The sequence below is a fragment of the Pithys albifrons genome, chromosome 16 (genome assembly GCF_047495875.1).
Source record: "Pithys albifrons albifrons isolate INPA30051 chromosome 16, PitAlb_v1, whole genome shotgun sequence".
NCBI classification, from domain to species: domain Eukaryota; kingdom Metazoa; phylum Chordata; class Aves; order Passeriformes; family Thamnophilidae; genus Pithys; species Pithys albifrons.
In genome coordinates, this window is record NC_092473.1 from 11422277 (window position 1) to 11439218 (window position 16942).

Consider the following 16942-nt stretch of genomic DNA (forward strand, 5'->3'; position numbering starts at 1 on the left):
CTCCTTTAAAAATTAGCAGTTTCCTAGATGTTAACTCAGAGTGAGCAACAAGCTACCTCTTCATGTCCTTCTCCACATGGCCTCTGCTCCAGCAGGAGCAGAAACCTGATATACTTTCTGCATGTTAGTTCTATTGATATATTTATATCGCATATGATACATATTTAAAAACTCCAAAGTATTGAAATAAACACTTACAGCAACACCCCTCAGATTTCTGCATTCTTTAAAAGGAAGAACAGTTTCAGCTTTAAAATATCCCATGCTTGGCACTGTTTGTAATAAAGTTGGATGGAGGGCTGGGATCTGTTTCCATTCCGCAAGCCCAGTGGATAAACAGCCGCCCGAGGTTGTCCAGGGCTGTCAGCAGAGCTGCCACCACACTCAGCAAAAACCACCCTGGGCTCTGCAGAGTCAGACAAATTCCCACCTCAGGGGAAACTCCGGCTGCCTTGCACTTTTGTGTTGCTGTAACGTGCCCTTGGTTTGTATTATTCTAAAAGCATACTTTTTCCTTTAAAGAAATCTCTGACAATCTCGGAATCTCACCTAAATTTAAATAATTAATGAGGAAAGTAAGATCTATAAAGGAAAGTAAAAAGCCTTGGGAAACATTCTGGTGACATATTAATAGTATAACACAGATCATTAAAAATAAGGTACTCTGCAATACCTTATTTTCAAAATCTTAACACATCAAAAATTTTAGCATTTTAAATAGTATTGCAAGGCTTAGATAATTCACAGCAATATCCACATAATTATATTATCTGTTACTTCTACTTCAGATGATATCAATCTTGTGATTCCACATATTTTTAGTGAGATTTTTTCAGATCCTGGTCTATTCCTTTGATGGGTATGGAGAAAACCATATGTACAGATCCAGCAATGAACTTTCTAAGCCAAACACAAGAACAGCAGCTTCTAGGAGAGGGTGGCTTGCCAAGAAAAACAAGTTCTGCCAACATTTTAACACCACAGAAGGTCAGTCAGGTTATAATTAAATCTAATTACCATTCTCATGAATTGCAGTATCTTTTCACTGGTAGTCACTTAATGCACAGAAAAGGATGCTTTTTTCAAGATTTTCCAAGAATCACAGTAATGAGACATTCTAATGTTGGCTTTAAATCTGAATCATCACTTACCATCATAAAGAAACAAGGCATGTCATCATTAAAAGGAAGAGATTTCACCAGTTTATTCAACCACTAACACTTCCTCACTCCTGCTTTTTCCCCTATTCCTCTGCAATAATTTTACAAGTTATTTTTCTCTTCTCTTGCTCAGTACCACTCTGGGTTTTTTCATTATTTCACATTTTCCTTTTTCCTTTTCAGAGTTTTATAACCTTTCTGCTTCAGCTCCCTATTTTTAATCCTCTCTATATCTTCAGCTCTTCCTGTCTTCTCCCTCACCAAGCTGGGGAGTCTGATGGCAGTAATTTCCTTTTTCCACAGACATGCTGACTGCTCCTTGGATAGAACAGCCTTGGGAACCACCTGAGCTTATCTCACTGAGGAAAAAGGTGAGACAAAAATTGGTGAAGCAAACACTTTTTTTCTCCTCCTGTTCTCTTTTTTTCTCTTCCTTTTCTCACAGGCCAACAGTGAGAGAGCTAAAAAAGCAGAAGTAATTTGGCTGCTTCTCCTCCATCAGGAGTGCAAAACCTGGTCATACTTGACCTAGTCTTACTAAATGAGGAAGAAACAGAAAAGCCTGGGCTATCAGTGCCACCCAGCTCACAGGGGAGACCCTTCAGCACCTCAGGTATTGTAGCTGGGCTGCAGTTTGGGAGTTCATCTGCTGTTACATGTGGCCATTTTATCAACGCTTTCTTCATTAACTCCCATCAACTAACAACATGAGGCACGACTTTTTGAAAGTCATCTCATGCCTCATAAAGCTGCCAAGAGTCCCTCAGTAAATAAAACAATAGTTTCAGTTATCATATAGTACTTCAAGTTCCACTTGTCCTACAGGAGATTTATGTGTCACCAAAGAGTTAGGACGTCGCTCTCCACTTATCAACCCTTATGTCATGTAAGGCTTTCATTGTAGGTGGGGCAAAACACAAATCCACAGCACCCTCTTGTTTACTTCCAATTATACTAATCTCTTGGATCTGTAAGATTTACCTATCCTCACACATATTATTCACACCTGTAGCCCTGCAAAAGCCCATAGTGTGAAATCCTTGACCCACTGATGTTGTTGCAGGATTTGCAATGGGCTTTCAGAATTTGAATTTTCATTCTCCTTTCCCAACTAATGCATTACTTCTGTGATTCCTTTAAATTCAATTGTTTCTTTTTGTAGTCTTACTGGGTTGAAAAAAGACCAAGATGTAAAAGGATTAAGCTGTTTTTCTGTCATCTAAACAGTGCAAGATGGTCCCAGCACTTTTGGGGCTAGAGCAGTGGCTCTGGTTACATTTACTTGGCAGTTCAGCATCTTATGACTATCCCTGTTAAATCTACAAAATTCAAATTGTCTGTTGCTGAAATAATCCCTCACAACCTACCATTTTACACAGAGCCCATGAGCTCTGTATTACAAGACCACCAACAGAGCAGGTATTCTATTTCCAGGTCACTTGGTACAGGTTAAGTCAAACTCCAGAATCAAATTGGTTCCAATATTTGTTCAAATATAATTTCATATTCTCTCACCTAACAAGACAAAAATCCATACAGATAACAGTGTAATAACAAGCAAAAACCCACAGCTTGTTCCTTTGCTTTCCAAACCTGAAATCCATTATCTAGAGATCCACCACTACTAGAGCACACATACCAGAGTACAGGCTGAACAGATGGTTCAAAGCTATCTGTCAATCCATTTGCAGTTCAAAACAGCGGTGAACTACTCCAGCTGTTTTCTAGATCAAAAATATTATTGTCATTTTGCTATCGCTGCGTGCTGAGGGTTATGTAACAAAAATGCACATGTCCCTCTGCTTGGAATGCAACTAATTTCCTCCCTCCCCACTGCAAGTGGTAAGTAACAATTCAGACAGTCTGGATGCTTCAGTTTTGAGCATGGCCAGAGATGCAACCCTGGAATTATTCCACGTGGTAACCCACTATTTGTAACGTGCCAGCTTTCCAGAGGTCTTATAGACAGGGTGTATTTTGCAGTTTGGAAAAAAATAAACACTATTATCCTGTTTATACATGACCTCTTACTGTCTGGGGGGTACTCAATGCTTCTCTGTAGTTCTTTGGTTTAACTATAGACTTTGCTTTATGCTGGAATTTTAAGCCTCCTAAATAAGTGTGCTAACTAGATGAAGTAATTGCTTTCAATCTGAAATCAGCTACTACACTTGCTTGTTTGGTATGCAAAAATCAGGCATTGTACACTATTAACTTTAAATTAGTGGCATAATCCCATCTTAATTTACAAATATCCAAACATCATGCAGGTGGTTTAATTCAGACTCCATAGTGCTTAACCACTCCATGGAATTTGCTTATATAAAGAGAACTGGAACTCCTTTGCTTAGAACAGCACACTCAAGAAACAAAGCTCATTTTCCCAATGCAATCTTTTCTGCAATGTGCCTCTCATGTCTGCAAGTGCAGCTAACCCAGTGATATTTATACAGCAGCTAAGATCTCCAGGACAGGAGTTGCCTTTCTATAAAATGTTTGCACCATACTTCACTTCTCTCTGCTGTTCCTACGACAGAAATACAATGAGGTGATCAACCATCCTCCAGGGTGTCAACTGAGATGAAACATTAACTTAGTAGTAAACTGCAGCAATTTCCTTTAACGTGCTATTACTTGGTACAGCTTGTTCTGGATTACTGGTTTACAGCTCACTTCTGCAGGGAGCACCTGTGCCATTCTTACTGTTCTTACCTGGTTAAATAGGCCAGAGCCCGCTCAGATCCCGATGGCTTTTGGGGCACCACCTTTTTAATGGAGATTCCAGCTTCCCTCATCAGCTGTTTCTCCTTCTTCTTGCGCTCTTTTTTTAATTTTCTCTCCAGTTTCCTCCTTTCCTCTGGAGTAAGTTCTTGCTCCTCCTCTGCAATAAGTTCTTCCTCTTCTTTTGTTGCCTGAAATAATCAACATTTAAATAAAGTGTTTGTATTTATATAAGAAAGTGAACAAAATATGCCTAAATTCAAATGAAGAGCACATGTAATATTTAAAAATAAGCTTCAGGATTCATGCTTTTGCTGTTCACTGTACTTCCATCACCCAATTCACAGAACTGCAAAGGCCCCACTCGCAGAGATCTGTTGAGCTGCCCTCTATAAATGAGATTCTGTTCTGAGCACTACAGGTATCTTAGCTCTGTCTACCTACATATTAAACATCGTATCTAAAAGCTCTTGTGCTGTTTGTTCTCCCACACACAAACCTGACGAGGGAATAGAAACAGCACAGGCTGTTTCACAGTAGAAGGAAGGTTTGGATGTTTTTTAGCATACACATTTTAGTGGGAGCAAGAGGGTTTCCTTGAGATCCTCAGTTTCTGCTTTTAGTGTGATGACATATTTCCCTGGACTGAAAAAACCTCTGTCTGACATACAGAGGCTTCATGCTGATTATGCCAAGGGAGAAGATGTGACAACCACCATCTTCCTTCAAGACCACTTGGAGAAACTTTAGCAATCTGGAGGAAATACATGCACAATCCTCAATAAACATATACACTCACCATCTCACAAAGGTTGATGTTTCTTTAGGCTGTCAGACAGAACAGTTAATTGTTCACATCAAAACCCATATTACCATAAATATGTGCATCAGTTTGTCCCAAATGAAGATAAATACTTCATGTTCAGATGAGGATTATTAATCAGACATACTGAGTTTATCACATAAAATCCAGTGTGAGATTACACCATGTAGAAATAAAATTCTGTTCCACAGCAAGGTGAGATTGACTCCAGCGATTCCTACACATCTGAAAGAAGAACTCGCCAAATAAGACTCTTTGCTAGAGCATGGGATACCCATGGAGCCAGCTGAGTGAGAGAGAAATACTCTTCCTCCTCCCTCTGCTCTCTTCTCACCTGTTTGAGAAACCTGTAACTGAAACCTGAATGCACAAGAAAATGAACTGCTTTATGGCAAGAAAAACCACTTTATAAACTCACAAATCCTTAGTGCTATACCAATTTGTGTTAGTTGAGTGCTCTCAAATGTAAATCCAGACATAGAGCTAAATAAGGTTATTCTTCCTGACATTCAGCCAAAGGACGTTAAACAAGACAATACGTGAACACAACCTTATTTGCCAAAGACACCTGCTGGGCTCTAAACATTTGTTCAGTGTCAATTCACTCACCATCTAAGTTTACTCTGGCTCATCTTTTCAACTTTGTGCTTTCACAGACCAAAGAAAGGGCAAGAAAGCAGAAATTAGAATAAATGGAAGTAGGATAGTAAAGAGGAATTGCCTTTATTTTGTTCAAAATAGTTCTTAGCTACTTCTGTGGAAAAGCCAGCACTCATTGCAAACACATGCAAGAAAAGCAACATATGTTGCATTTGTATAGAAGACATTTTATAGTTCATGCTGAGAATAAAATAATATTTGGGGTAAAGGTAGAATTGAATTGTTATACAGGAAACAACGTTTTCATTTGAAAAGCCACCCTGGTACTTACTAGAATAACAATCCAGCCACACAAAGCCCTGAAAAACACTGAGGGTGGTCATTTATAAAGTGTTTGTAAAAGATTACTACAGCAGCTGTCGAACAGACGACACACCACAGTTAATCTTCTTTTAAAAATAATGTAATGAATTTGTTTACGTTTCTGCGAGCCATGAAGCTTTCAAATAAAGTGACTGTGGCACATCATTAGAGTGCTCTGATAAAGAGGCCTCCGCTTCTTCATACTTACAGTAAATGCGTATCTCGGTGCCTCCCCTTCCCCCCAACGTTCCTTGCATTATCAAAAAGCTTTTTATCCCTCTCTCCAACTGCTCCATTAAAAACAAAACAACCTCCTTGTAGGTCCCAACGTAAATACCGAGACCTAACAACGTTTGTTTGCAGCATCACGACTGACGTGCCGTGGGCTGTTGGACAGGAGCATTGTTCTCCTGCGGGGCTGGGGCTGTCCCAGCGGGAAAGAGTTGGGATTTACAGCTGGAGGTACCTTCTACTGGCCCACAGCATCATTCAAGGAAAACTGGATTCATCAGGCTTCTGTCTGGGATTCCACGCACACTCCCTGCCAAATTCCTCAAACAACTTCTCCAGTTCCAACTATACTTTTATCCATCCATGTCAATTTGGTTAATTTAGTAGTACATGCCACAATCTGTCCTTGACTGGTCTTTAATTTGAAAGCCTTCAGGAAATACATGCATTTGTTCGTATATTTTCCACTGAAGCTAAGGGTAATTTTGTTGCAATTTATATTAACATAAAAACTTCCCCCAAACCTGGGAATCAAAAGAAAACAAACCTAAACATTTCATTCGAATTAAAAACCTTGGTATGTTTATTATTTATTACTCTACTGGTGCCTCTCTCCTTTCTGTAAATCAACAGCCTTATTTTTTAATTTCTTTTTCCCCAAAATATTAGCACGACTGTTCCTCTGAAAGATGTGCCCAAAGATTGTGACTCATTTAGATTAAGAGTTTTACTGTTATGTCATTATTTAAATTTAAAAAAAAACCACAACCAACAGAACTTCATTGTTCTGAAGTCATAAATATTCCAGGTTGTCTCCTTCTATATTTATAAAGTGACATCACAATTTGTAGCGCTGCAATTTAGTCTTAACTACAACATTGTAAAGTCCTTATTTGAGCGTGTGAGACACTTGTTTATTGACGTGATAAATTTAAACCACATGCACACAGAAAAACACAACACTTGCTTATTTGCAAAGCCTGCTGAGAGCTACCACACCACCTTGGATCCCTGGCTCATTAGATCTCAATCTAAACAAGGTCAGGCCAGGTCAGCACACTTGAATGAATGACATTCAGAGGAGAGCCTGTGTTTTCTCGTGATTAAGGAGGTGGGAGTCTTCCACTTGGAAGCTTTCCAGAAGGCCTGAAAAGGTGCTAAAAGGGATATTGCCACTGGATGCCATATTTTGAGTAAAAGGTAGACCCCCAAATCTTTCACACTTATGCTCATAAAAACCCATGTCAGCTTTGCACGGGTCCAGAGATGTGAGTTCAGGCATCTTCCAGCAAATTCCCAAAGTTTATACTGTACCCTGTCCATCTGCAGCCAAAGTGCTGTGACTGCCAATACAGTCCCTTTCATCAATGCCAGTCTCCAAATTTCTGAGCTGGGTGTAAATATAGCAATATGCTGAAAATAGTCTAAGACATCTGCCTCAAAATATCTGGAGGCTTCAGCTGTGGCAGTTTTAGATACTGGTTAAAGTTTTCTATCATTCCTTGTAATCTGAAAATATTGCACGAACTTGAAATATTCTATAAGATCTTTATAAATGAGCTTACCCATCATAAATGGGGAGCCAGCTCGCATTGAATGGAAGAATTTAATAGTGTAAAGCAGCCCTGCTAAACAGTTCAGAGCAGAGAAATATAGCTAGAATTGCAAGAGAAACCAGAAGCAAGATGTACAGGATTTCTTGAACGTATCTGGCTCTTTTTTTGTTGCAGCAAGAGTGGCAGAACCAAACTGGTGTAGTTTTCAGGGACTGCATCTGCATAAAAGCTTGCACTGCCAGGGGACTACGAATCGTTATAGCTGAGCAAGCAGCACCAAAGTGGGATTAACAGCACACTAATTGTGATGTGTTTCAGCAGAGCACTAAGGACATTTTTAAATCTGTTTCCAGATTTATAGTTACGCAAAGATTCTTGACTGTCTCATACTTGAGTAGAGCTGAAGACATCTCCTAAAGACTTCTGTTCCTCCTCCTTGCTCATTACTGCTTCAAAACCTCCCATACTTGCATCCCTTGGCTGTCTGTTGCCAGCACAGAATGAAGTTGATGGAGTCAGAAACTCTGAAGAATTGCCACAACCAATGAAATACTCACTTATTAAATTTTGCCTTTATGATTCGCCTGTGTAGGTCTGAACTTTCTGCCTGATCAGGGGTTTGGCTCTGCTGCCAAACCTATAGCAGTAACCACAGACCAAGCCACAAGACCAAATTCACTATTTATTAGTACCAGTGAATCCAGCTCCTCCAAAACCAACAGACTTTTATCCTTTTCTCCCAGCACAGCACCACAAGTCTGTACAACAGCAAAGGAAGCAACAGCAGAAATTCAATGGAATAAAAACAGCGACAAACATATAAAACGGGTGTAACGTTTTTGAACCCCAGAGAGTTCAAAATGGAGGGGAAATGGATTGTATAGTTTATTTCATAGTGGCAGCATTGTATTGCCTTGTTTGTTCATGAAGCTCATGCTATTTCATAACTTTTAATATAGAGAAATGTCAAAAGGGGCTTTGTTCACTGACCAAGAGCTACTAACCCATCGTTGCTTACGAGCAGCCTTTTGGCCCAAAAATGCCCTGTGAACAATATCAGCATGCAAAACGTCCTGTTTCTGCCTTACACAATACATAAGAACCCTGATAAATAACTGGCCATCTGCCAGCCTGAAAACAAAAAGCGGAATCTATAAACACAGTTCAAAACCCACAGAGAAGAAACGCTGGCAAACCCTTAGACACAGGGTTCATAAAAGAAAGATTGACAAACGATTTACTATTCGAGGTTGGCCAAAGAGCTGTGCTCCAACTACAGCTAGAGAATTTGCACAGAACAGTTCATGGCCATACTGAACTTAAATAATCATTTTCTATAATCTAGCACCTTTTGAAAAGAAGCATATCCAGAGAGGGAATAGGAAAGCAAATCTTAAATGAAAAGCAGTACACAGAAATACTCCTCCTGACATCATGTATGTCAGACTTACAGAAAAAGATTTTTTAAAAATTATACACTGCTCAGAGAAACTTAAAAAACTTCTCATAAAAGCCAGAATCTCAACTCCTTGCAATAAAACCACTGGGAATAATTTATATTAAGTTGATTTGGAAAGGTTTCTGTAGATTCAACACAGGCAGAGAAGCCTCAAACAAGTTCTGCAGGAAACCAGATTTAAATAAGAACAGGCTTTTTATCTTTCTGCTCCAGGAAAGGATTCTTTTTGTGGTCATGTAAATACTTTTTTTTTTCCCCAAAAAAAAGCCTTCTTGTGTACACAGCTATGGTATCTCAGGAACACAAGTTATCAGATAGCACCTTAAATTTGCAGCTCTAATTTAGATGTACCTTGATTAGCTTGAAACTCAGCTTAACTTCCAACTATGTGATCTTTGCATGTCTTACTGATTTACAGCTGATTGTTAAGAGCCCATAAAGTGTTATAATTAGCAACTGCTGAATAAGAAGAAATTGAATAATTTACCAAATTTAATTAAAGCATTTACAGGCACACAGAATACTCAACTTACAGAACGTAGCTTGTTGAATTTCACTTCATAGACTGTTTGCTTCTATGAAGTACATACTGTAGCAGATTAAGTTCTAAGGCATAAATAAGTATCATATTGTATTTCTCATTTTACTCCACCACTATCACAGCCCTGAATACAACAAAAGTATTTCAGACACCACCACAACTGCAGGCTCGGGGAATGCAGTTTTGCTTCATTTGCAACTACAGCCCTGCCAGGAATGTTCACATATTTGTTGAAGGACTTTGCTTACTCTCTTACCCTTAATTAAACCACATTAACCAATCAGGAGAAGATGGAATTAAAGAGGGGAAAAAAAGGAAAGGAAACCCCTTGGAAATCGTTTGTATCCACATCCCTGTGGCTTACACACAGCCCTTTTAACCCCTCCCCAGAAACACGGAGGAATTTTAATAGAAGGACCACGAGGCTGTCGCAGCACTCGGTATTTTCATTGCCACCAAAGTCGCCCCCCTTAGGGGTGCCGACAATTTCTTCCGAAGCTTGAAAAGCCTTTGGGCTGCGAGAGGAGGTAGAAGCAGAGCAGAGGCTGTTTTGAAATCCTTGCTGGAGAAATAGGGGAAAAAAAAAAATAAACCAACCCCAAACCACGAGCTCGATCTCCTCCAATGAAAGAGGTACCACAGGGTGTAGGCAGGTTGCCAGGCGAGCTCGGCAGCGTGACCGCACTGCATTGAGTTTCTTTAATGAAAGCCAGGAAAGAACACATTACACAGTGTTTCTTCTGAGAGCCAGCGAGCCTCCAGTGATTGAATCAATAAAAACAGTCGGCAAGGGGCCCAGTGGGGGAAGAGAGAAACCTCCAGTACAGCATTCACTTTGCTTTCCACTTTCTCCCTCCCCCTCTAAAGTTAAAACTCTGAAGATCACCATGACAAGCTACTTCTCTTCCAGCGCTGGGAAGACGCTGGTGGGGATTTAAAGGAAGCGAGCGCTTTCCTTCGCCTCTCTCCCTGCCTTCGCTCTCCCCCCGGCGCGAAGGAAATGAAAGGCTTGTTTGGAATCTGAATCCCGCCTAGGAAAACTTCATTGGACAAGTGCATCGTCCTGCATTTCAGGAAAGGGATGGATTTTACGATCGGAGAATGCTAAAAGGTGAGAGGGGGAAGAAAAGTAGGAATCTGATCCAGCCGCAGCCCAGGAGCAGGCAAGGATGTCCAAGCCGGCGGAGGGCACCTCTGGCGCTGCGGACAGGATTGCGAGCAAGCCCCTGAGAGCATCCACATCCTAAGGCGGCCGAATCATCGGGAACACGTGACCGACACACCGGCCCAGGTAAGCAGAACCTGCTTTTGCCACCTCTCTGTATCGCGTCCGGAACCGGAGCGAGCCCTCTGGTGCCCCCGCGCCCGCCCTCCTTAACCTCGGCCGACCTAACGCTGAGCTTGTCCCCTCTGAAAACCGTGTCAGGCCACTAATCCTCGCTGAACTATAAACCAGGCACAAAAGTCCTTTGTTTACCGGTTTTGTGTTGAATTTGCGAGCTGACAAGGTGGGACAGGACCATTGCATAAGTGCAGTCCCCCCAGGAGCTCCCGCTCGGGGCAAGGAAAGGCGATGACACTGCACGCTGGAGCCGCCTGTGATCTGAGACAGTGCCAGTAATGGATTTCTAATATGGTCCATATTTATCTATTTTATTTATGTATTTTAATCACCATAGCAGCCACATACAGAACATACTTGCACCGAGTTCCATGTGCTGCTCTGTACCACGAATTACAGCAGTGTGCATGCACGGGGGCTAGGCTGGCTGTTTTGTGAAAAAAGAACTTTGCAATTAGTTGTTAATACAGCCAAGGGGGATTTCTGGCACGTTATTTAGGACTGACATGGGTTTATGCAGCACATGTATATTCAGCCATTACCCCAATGCATGCAGGTTTTATCCCTAACAAAAATGGGACAGGCACAGATAACAGCTGTAGATCACTACATTCTTCCAGAGTTTTTGGCCAGTTTCAGATGATTTATGTAGACTTCAGTGAGACTCGAAGGATGAAATCAAAGCCTGCTTTCTGCAAAGCAAGCAAAAATGATGATATCTACATCTCTTTTCCAGCAGCGGCAGGAATTCACTGAAACAGATAATAAATAGGTGCCTGTGGAGCAAGAGCAACAATGCTGGGCCCCTCCATGCTGGTCATCATGAGATGTTGACAGCAACACAACACTCAGTGCCAGAGGGGGTCAGGCAGGGACTGGATGCCTCCATTCCACTTACTTGGCACCTCATAATCCCCACCCTGTAGGGTACAAAAGTCTGGTTGACCCTGAAGGTAGAGAGAGGAGACTTCCCAGTATCTCCTCTATTTCAGTACCAGGAAACAGAATGCGTTCATTTAGTACAGCAAGTGCAGATGTATTTCTGCAGGTGCAATGTTGCTCTTTCCTTGGAAAACACAACCCTTTTGAGTGTCCTTTAATTACTTTCACATCACAGGAAAGTGGATGACACACACTTCCAGCAGGACCTGGAGAGCACTTCCATGACCAAAAGCAAAGAGAATAAGTTTAAGGATGAACTGTTCTAATAAAGCTATGAAAATAGCTAAGGCACTATTTCAATAGTAATCACATTTTGAACTTTCACAGAAAAGAGCCACAAAATTACAGCTGAAGTGTTATTAAAGAACAATGATTTATAACAAAAAGCGCAAAGTTTTGATTCATAATAGAATAGGACCCTAAATCAGGTGTTGGGCATATCCACAGACCCATGCTTCATTTTTCAAAACCCATTCTCTGTTTTCCTCCCCTGCTCAGATCCTTTGCAGAAATGACAGCACCTTCATAGCTCAGGAATTACAGCAATCACTCCCACACCAGTCAAGTCTGTTTTGCACTGCTCTTGGAGCTAAATTTATCCTTATGCAGAGGAACTCATTGAAGTCTTTATTTAACATTTCAAACAAGGAAAGCTTAGGTAGGTCTTACACAACACATATCACTTGTACTGACATTCCCAAGCTCAAGTGATATTCCTCTCCATTACTCCCTCAGAAGAAATACAAATATTATCTTTAAAGCAAAGTGTGGGATATTTTCGATCAAAGTGGTGTGTTTTTCAGAAGCCAAGTGGTGTGAGTTTTCACAGCACTTACTGTTAATGGAATATGTTCTTATCAAACACACAAGGTAGAAAAAAGGTATTTTCTCAATCAGAAGTTTTGATCAAATACAGATATTCTAGCAGTCATACCACAAGGCAGGATTTATCACATTTTTTCAGGTATGTCAATGTCAATAAAGCAGATTTCCTGCACTGCAACTTTCCCATTAGAGTATGTAGATCTGGAAGGAGCCCATGTTGCTTTGCTGAGTTGGATACAACAAAATAGAACTAATGGGAATCAATTTCTTCTCCCATTCCAACTAGTCTTGATAGTCCCATATCTGTGGGAGTACTTTTGTCCTTAACAATGAATCCCATCTTCACCATAGTCAAGAGTTCCTAATAGTTTGTGCCAATTGTCCTTACAGCAACACATGTTGGTAAAAGAGCAGTTTGAAAACAGTCAGCAAAGCAGATGAAATTATAAAGGTGGAAGGAAAAACATTTTGTTTTGTTTTCCCTTAGCTGGTTGGGGGGAGGAGGAACCCTTTTCACTCTGTCATGGACAGCTGGCATTTTGCCAGCTCAACCCAAAACACTCACCTATTTAAATCTTTATGAAGGGAAAGATCTGGGATTGTACAAAATAAGCTGAATACTACTGAATAATGTTGAAATTCAACAATAAAGGTGCAAACATCAGGGTCTCCTGAACACCTGGATAGCCTGTCTTGGGTGAAACATAATACTCATGCCTACACTGGTGGAAAAAGAGCATCGCCATCCCTTTGAAATGAACATGATCTGACACTTCTTGAATATGGTAAAGCTTCAAGGTGTCTCCTTTCTCATTTACACCAGTGGTTCACATTCACAGTGCTGGATTCACTCAGCTGAGCATATTTAGTTTGCTTAGTCTCAAGTTGACAGCTTCTCTGTAATATACCCATTCTGACTCAAAAGTAGAAAGAAATTTCCATACAGCTGGAAAAGGTGTATTTTTCCCATCTATGGGAAAAAACAGTGAAGCATAACATGAAATATTAAATGGAAAATAAATGGTTATCAACCCCTAGGAAAGGTGGTTTTCCTTACAATTCAAACAGGAATCCTTTTATTTGACTTAGGAAAACATTTTTGTTAAAAAACAACAAAGTCATCAAAACCTGTAAGAAACTTCATACCTCTTTACCAAGAAGTTGTCAGTATCTTCAGCTCCACGGTGCAACAGGGAATGAATATCCTGAGGGACAATCTACTCTTAAACCCTCTGCATTCTCCTAGACCTCAGCAAAACTTGTATTCATTAATTGCTCATTAAATAGAACTAGCATCACCTGTAGTTTGCTATAGTAAGATCTTTTTTAAAAGTTAGCAGAATGTACTTCACCTGGGCCTAAATGTACATACAGCTAAGTACTCACACATGTGTGTGCAGGAACATGCAGTTCTCAATTTGTGATGAACAAGAAAAGACACTCAAAAAAACTGAGTGGGCAGGATTCCTCCCTTTAGCAAAATGTGATCATTTCATGATTCAACAATCCTAAAATAGACAGCCACAAAAGCACCCAGAACATGAGCAGCCCCTCAAATGTCCTGCACATTCATACCACAACAAAGTGTAAGGGTATCAACATCTTAACACAAAACAAGGAATTAATGTGATGGATGTTACTGATTTTTGCATTTGATTTTTGTGCCTATTGATTACCAGAGATGGGTGACATAGGCCTTGACAATTAATTTCTGTGAAATTATTCTTCTAAATATATATAATTTCCATTAATAGACCTTTGAACACCCCTGTATGCAGAATTTGAACCTGGTTAAAGAAACAAGTACTATAAAGCTGTGCTATAAAACCATATCTCAGGTACAGTTCAGTTCCCACTGAATATCCTGTTTAAGTTTTGTCTCAAGAACAGTAAAGGAGCGATGTTTCTAAGAGCTGACACGAATTACACAATCTAATTTTCCTTCAGGTCTGCTTGCTGCTCTTCAAATCACCATGATCAAGAGTGAGTGGTACTGCCCTGGCTCATTTAACATGACTGGTAGGGAGAAAGAATTTGAATATATTGTTTGGGAGTTTGAAATAGTCTCCTGAAAGTTCCTTAAGAAAATTCCGTCCATAACTCCAGCATTTTGAAGGTCTCTGAAAATAAAGTGCAATCCATTCCCGAATCCTATTTATTTAGCAATGCTCTACATGCTTTCTGCACTTGTGAGCTATCAGGGAATAGCCATACATCTATGATACCAACTTTAAAGCTCTCCAAATTTAGCACACAGCCCTGGAATACTGAAATGACATCTGGTTTTTATAGCATCAGGTGTGCCCTCATTATGCGTTTGGGAAGCAGAGCAGAAAATTGAAAAACAATTATGATTTAAGAACCTAAATTAAAACCTGTTGACTGCTTAGTAAAAATGCTCCATAAAACTTGTTTGTGTCCCAGTAGACCACACTGAAAGATACCATTGTAAAAGCAGCACGAAACAAGGTGTTGGTGGTATTTGCTTATTTTGGAATTGAGGCATCTAGCAAGTTATCCTAAAATAAAATTGTATTAATCTATATTTCAGTAATTAGCTTACACATGTTTATAATATAAATACTGGAATTTACAGGATTGAATTTAAAACTCATGACAGTTTCAAAGCCAAGCTTTACCTTCTGAAGTTACACTTCATATCTTTGATAAACCAAGTACAAACACAACAGAACACAGCAGTTGCCCACATAAAGTTAAGTAGAAAGTAGGGTGGATAATTACTTGTAAAATACAAGAAAACATGGGCCCAACCCACCCACTAACAAGAGGATTAAGTTTATCACGTACCTGTTCTGTTATCATGTAATTTTTCAGGGATCTAAAGAAAGTTTTAAGGTAGGAACAACAAGGAACTTCTCCATGGCACAGGGGCAGCACAGCCAAAGGCACCAGAGATGGTCATTAGAAAATGCAGATGGTCAAAGGTAAATGTTTGAGTTGTTAGTGAACCAAGAGTCAACATTTCCATAGTGCACAGGGATAATGGCTACAGTGGGATTAGACTGCAAAGCTTTGAAAGTGAAGTAGTTTATGCTTGGCAGAAGAAAAGTAGAGGAAAGGAAGAGAGAGATTAACATTAAATGGAAGGTCCATCTCAAGGGAAATCCTGATCTTCAAAACAAAATTAAGAAAAATTTAGCAAGTCTGGAAAAAGGCCAAAATGTCAGAATTCTCTGTTGAATGGCAACAGAAAAGCTTCATATCTTGGTTTACTAGCAAACATTTTTACACATGTAAAATCACAAAGGTTTGTAATTTCCAGAGCCTCCAACTGGATAAACATCCCCAAACTCTTGTGCTTTGTACACATTTTTGCTAACATGGCCCAGTGTGGCAAACAGAGTTACCAGTAATTGCCTCCTGCATCCCACCCACTTCACAAGACATACACAACAGGGAGTTCTTCAGCAGGGTGGAAATACTGCTCAGTAATCAAAAGTTAAAAAAGAAAAATATTAAAAACCTTCAAGGTTTAGCCATCATGAGTCCCCAAAGATGGTACAGCTCCTCTCTCCTTCTAGACTTGTCATATCCACATTTATATAATTTAAGTACTTGATAACTTCAGTCTGTCATACCTTATGAACAACAGGAATAGAAAATCTGAAATAAATACATGAAATACAGGAAACAGAGCCAGCAGGAAGGGCATGAGAGATTACAGTTGTGCAGAATAATGATAGACCTGGGCTCTACAGCTACCGTGCAATGTAAAGCTGAGCTTAGTCACCAAAGGAATTCTGCAAGAGAGAAACAGTGAGCAAAACTCCAAGTAGTAGGTGACAAAGTTTGCATAATATTTTTCAACTCCCAGCTGGTAGTTATCATAGGGCATTTGAGAGTTCAGAAAGGCACCATACTGTGCCTTAACTACTGTAATGAACATAACAGTTCTAGTCTCTGCTTTCTAATGTTTAGGTGCATGATTCAATTCTCGTTGCAGTCAGGGCTTCTCAATTTCATGTGTTTTTAAGCATCAGCAGAGCCTTCTATTATTACACTGCTTGCTTAGGCTTGGCCAAAGGCGAGATGTTGTGGTTAGCAAATCTTACACACTCGTTTATCTAATGACTAATCTTGAGATGCAATTTCATAATTACTTTGAAGATTTCTGCTGCTCTAAAGAAAGCCAAAGGACTTATTCTAACAGCCAGCCCCAAAAAGAACAGTGATATATAGTGAGAATTCAAACTGCACACAAAATGAAGAGAAATGCATAAACTCTGCATAACACAAGGCCTTCACTGGAAAAATATATAGAATGTTCTTAAGTTGACAGTTTTATAACTCTAAATGGTTTCACAAATGAAATCCAAACAAAAGAGCAGAGATGTACTCTAAATCACTCAGCAATTGCT

General features: G+C 39.9%; 2 protein-coding genes across 3 annotated transcripts in view; one reads left to right on the forward strand and one right to left on the reverse strand.

The window, feature by feature from the left end:
- Nucleotides 1-16942, reverse strand: part of CHLSN (cholesin) — a 122191-nt gene that overhangs the window by 21774 nt on the left and 83475 nt on the right. The window contains exons 1-2 of one of the 2 annotated variants that reach the window (XM_071571026.1): nt 10052-10178; nt 3873-4072 (exon numbers count right to left, since the gene is read on the reverse strand). In XM_071571026.1, the coding sequence (XP_071427127.1) occupies nt 3873-4072; nt 10052-10144 (293 nt within the window). In that variant the 5' untranslated portion in view covers nt 10145-10178. Of the gene's footprint in view, nt 1-3872; nt 4073-10051; nt 10179-16942 lie in introns of those variants that run through there. The other variant, XM_071571025.1, reaches the window with a different exon arrangement.
- GPR146 (G protein-coupled receptor 146) overlaps nt 10224-16942 on the forward strand; it is a 50277-nt gene continuing 43558 nt past the window's right edge. Inside the window, exon 1 of the mRNA XM_071571019.1 lies at nt 10224-10745. The gene's annotated coding sequence lies outside the window, so the exon portion shown is untranslated. The remainder of the gene's footprint in view (nt 10746-16942) is intronic.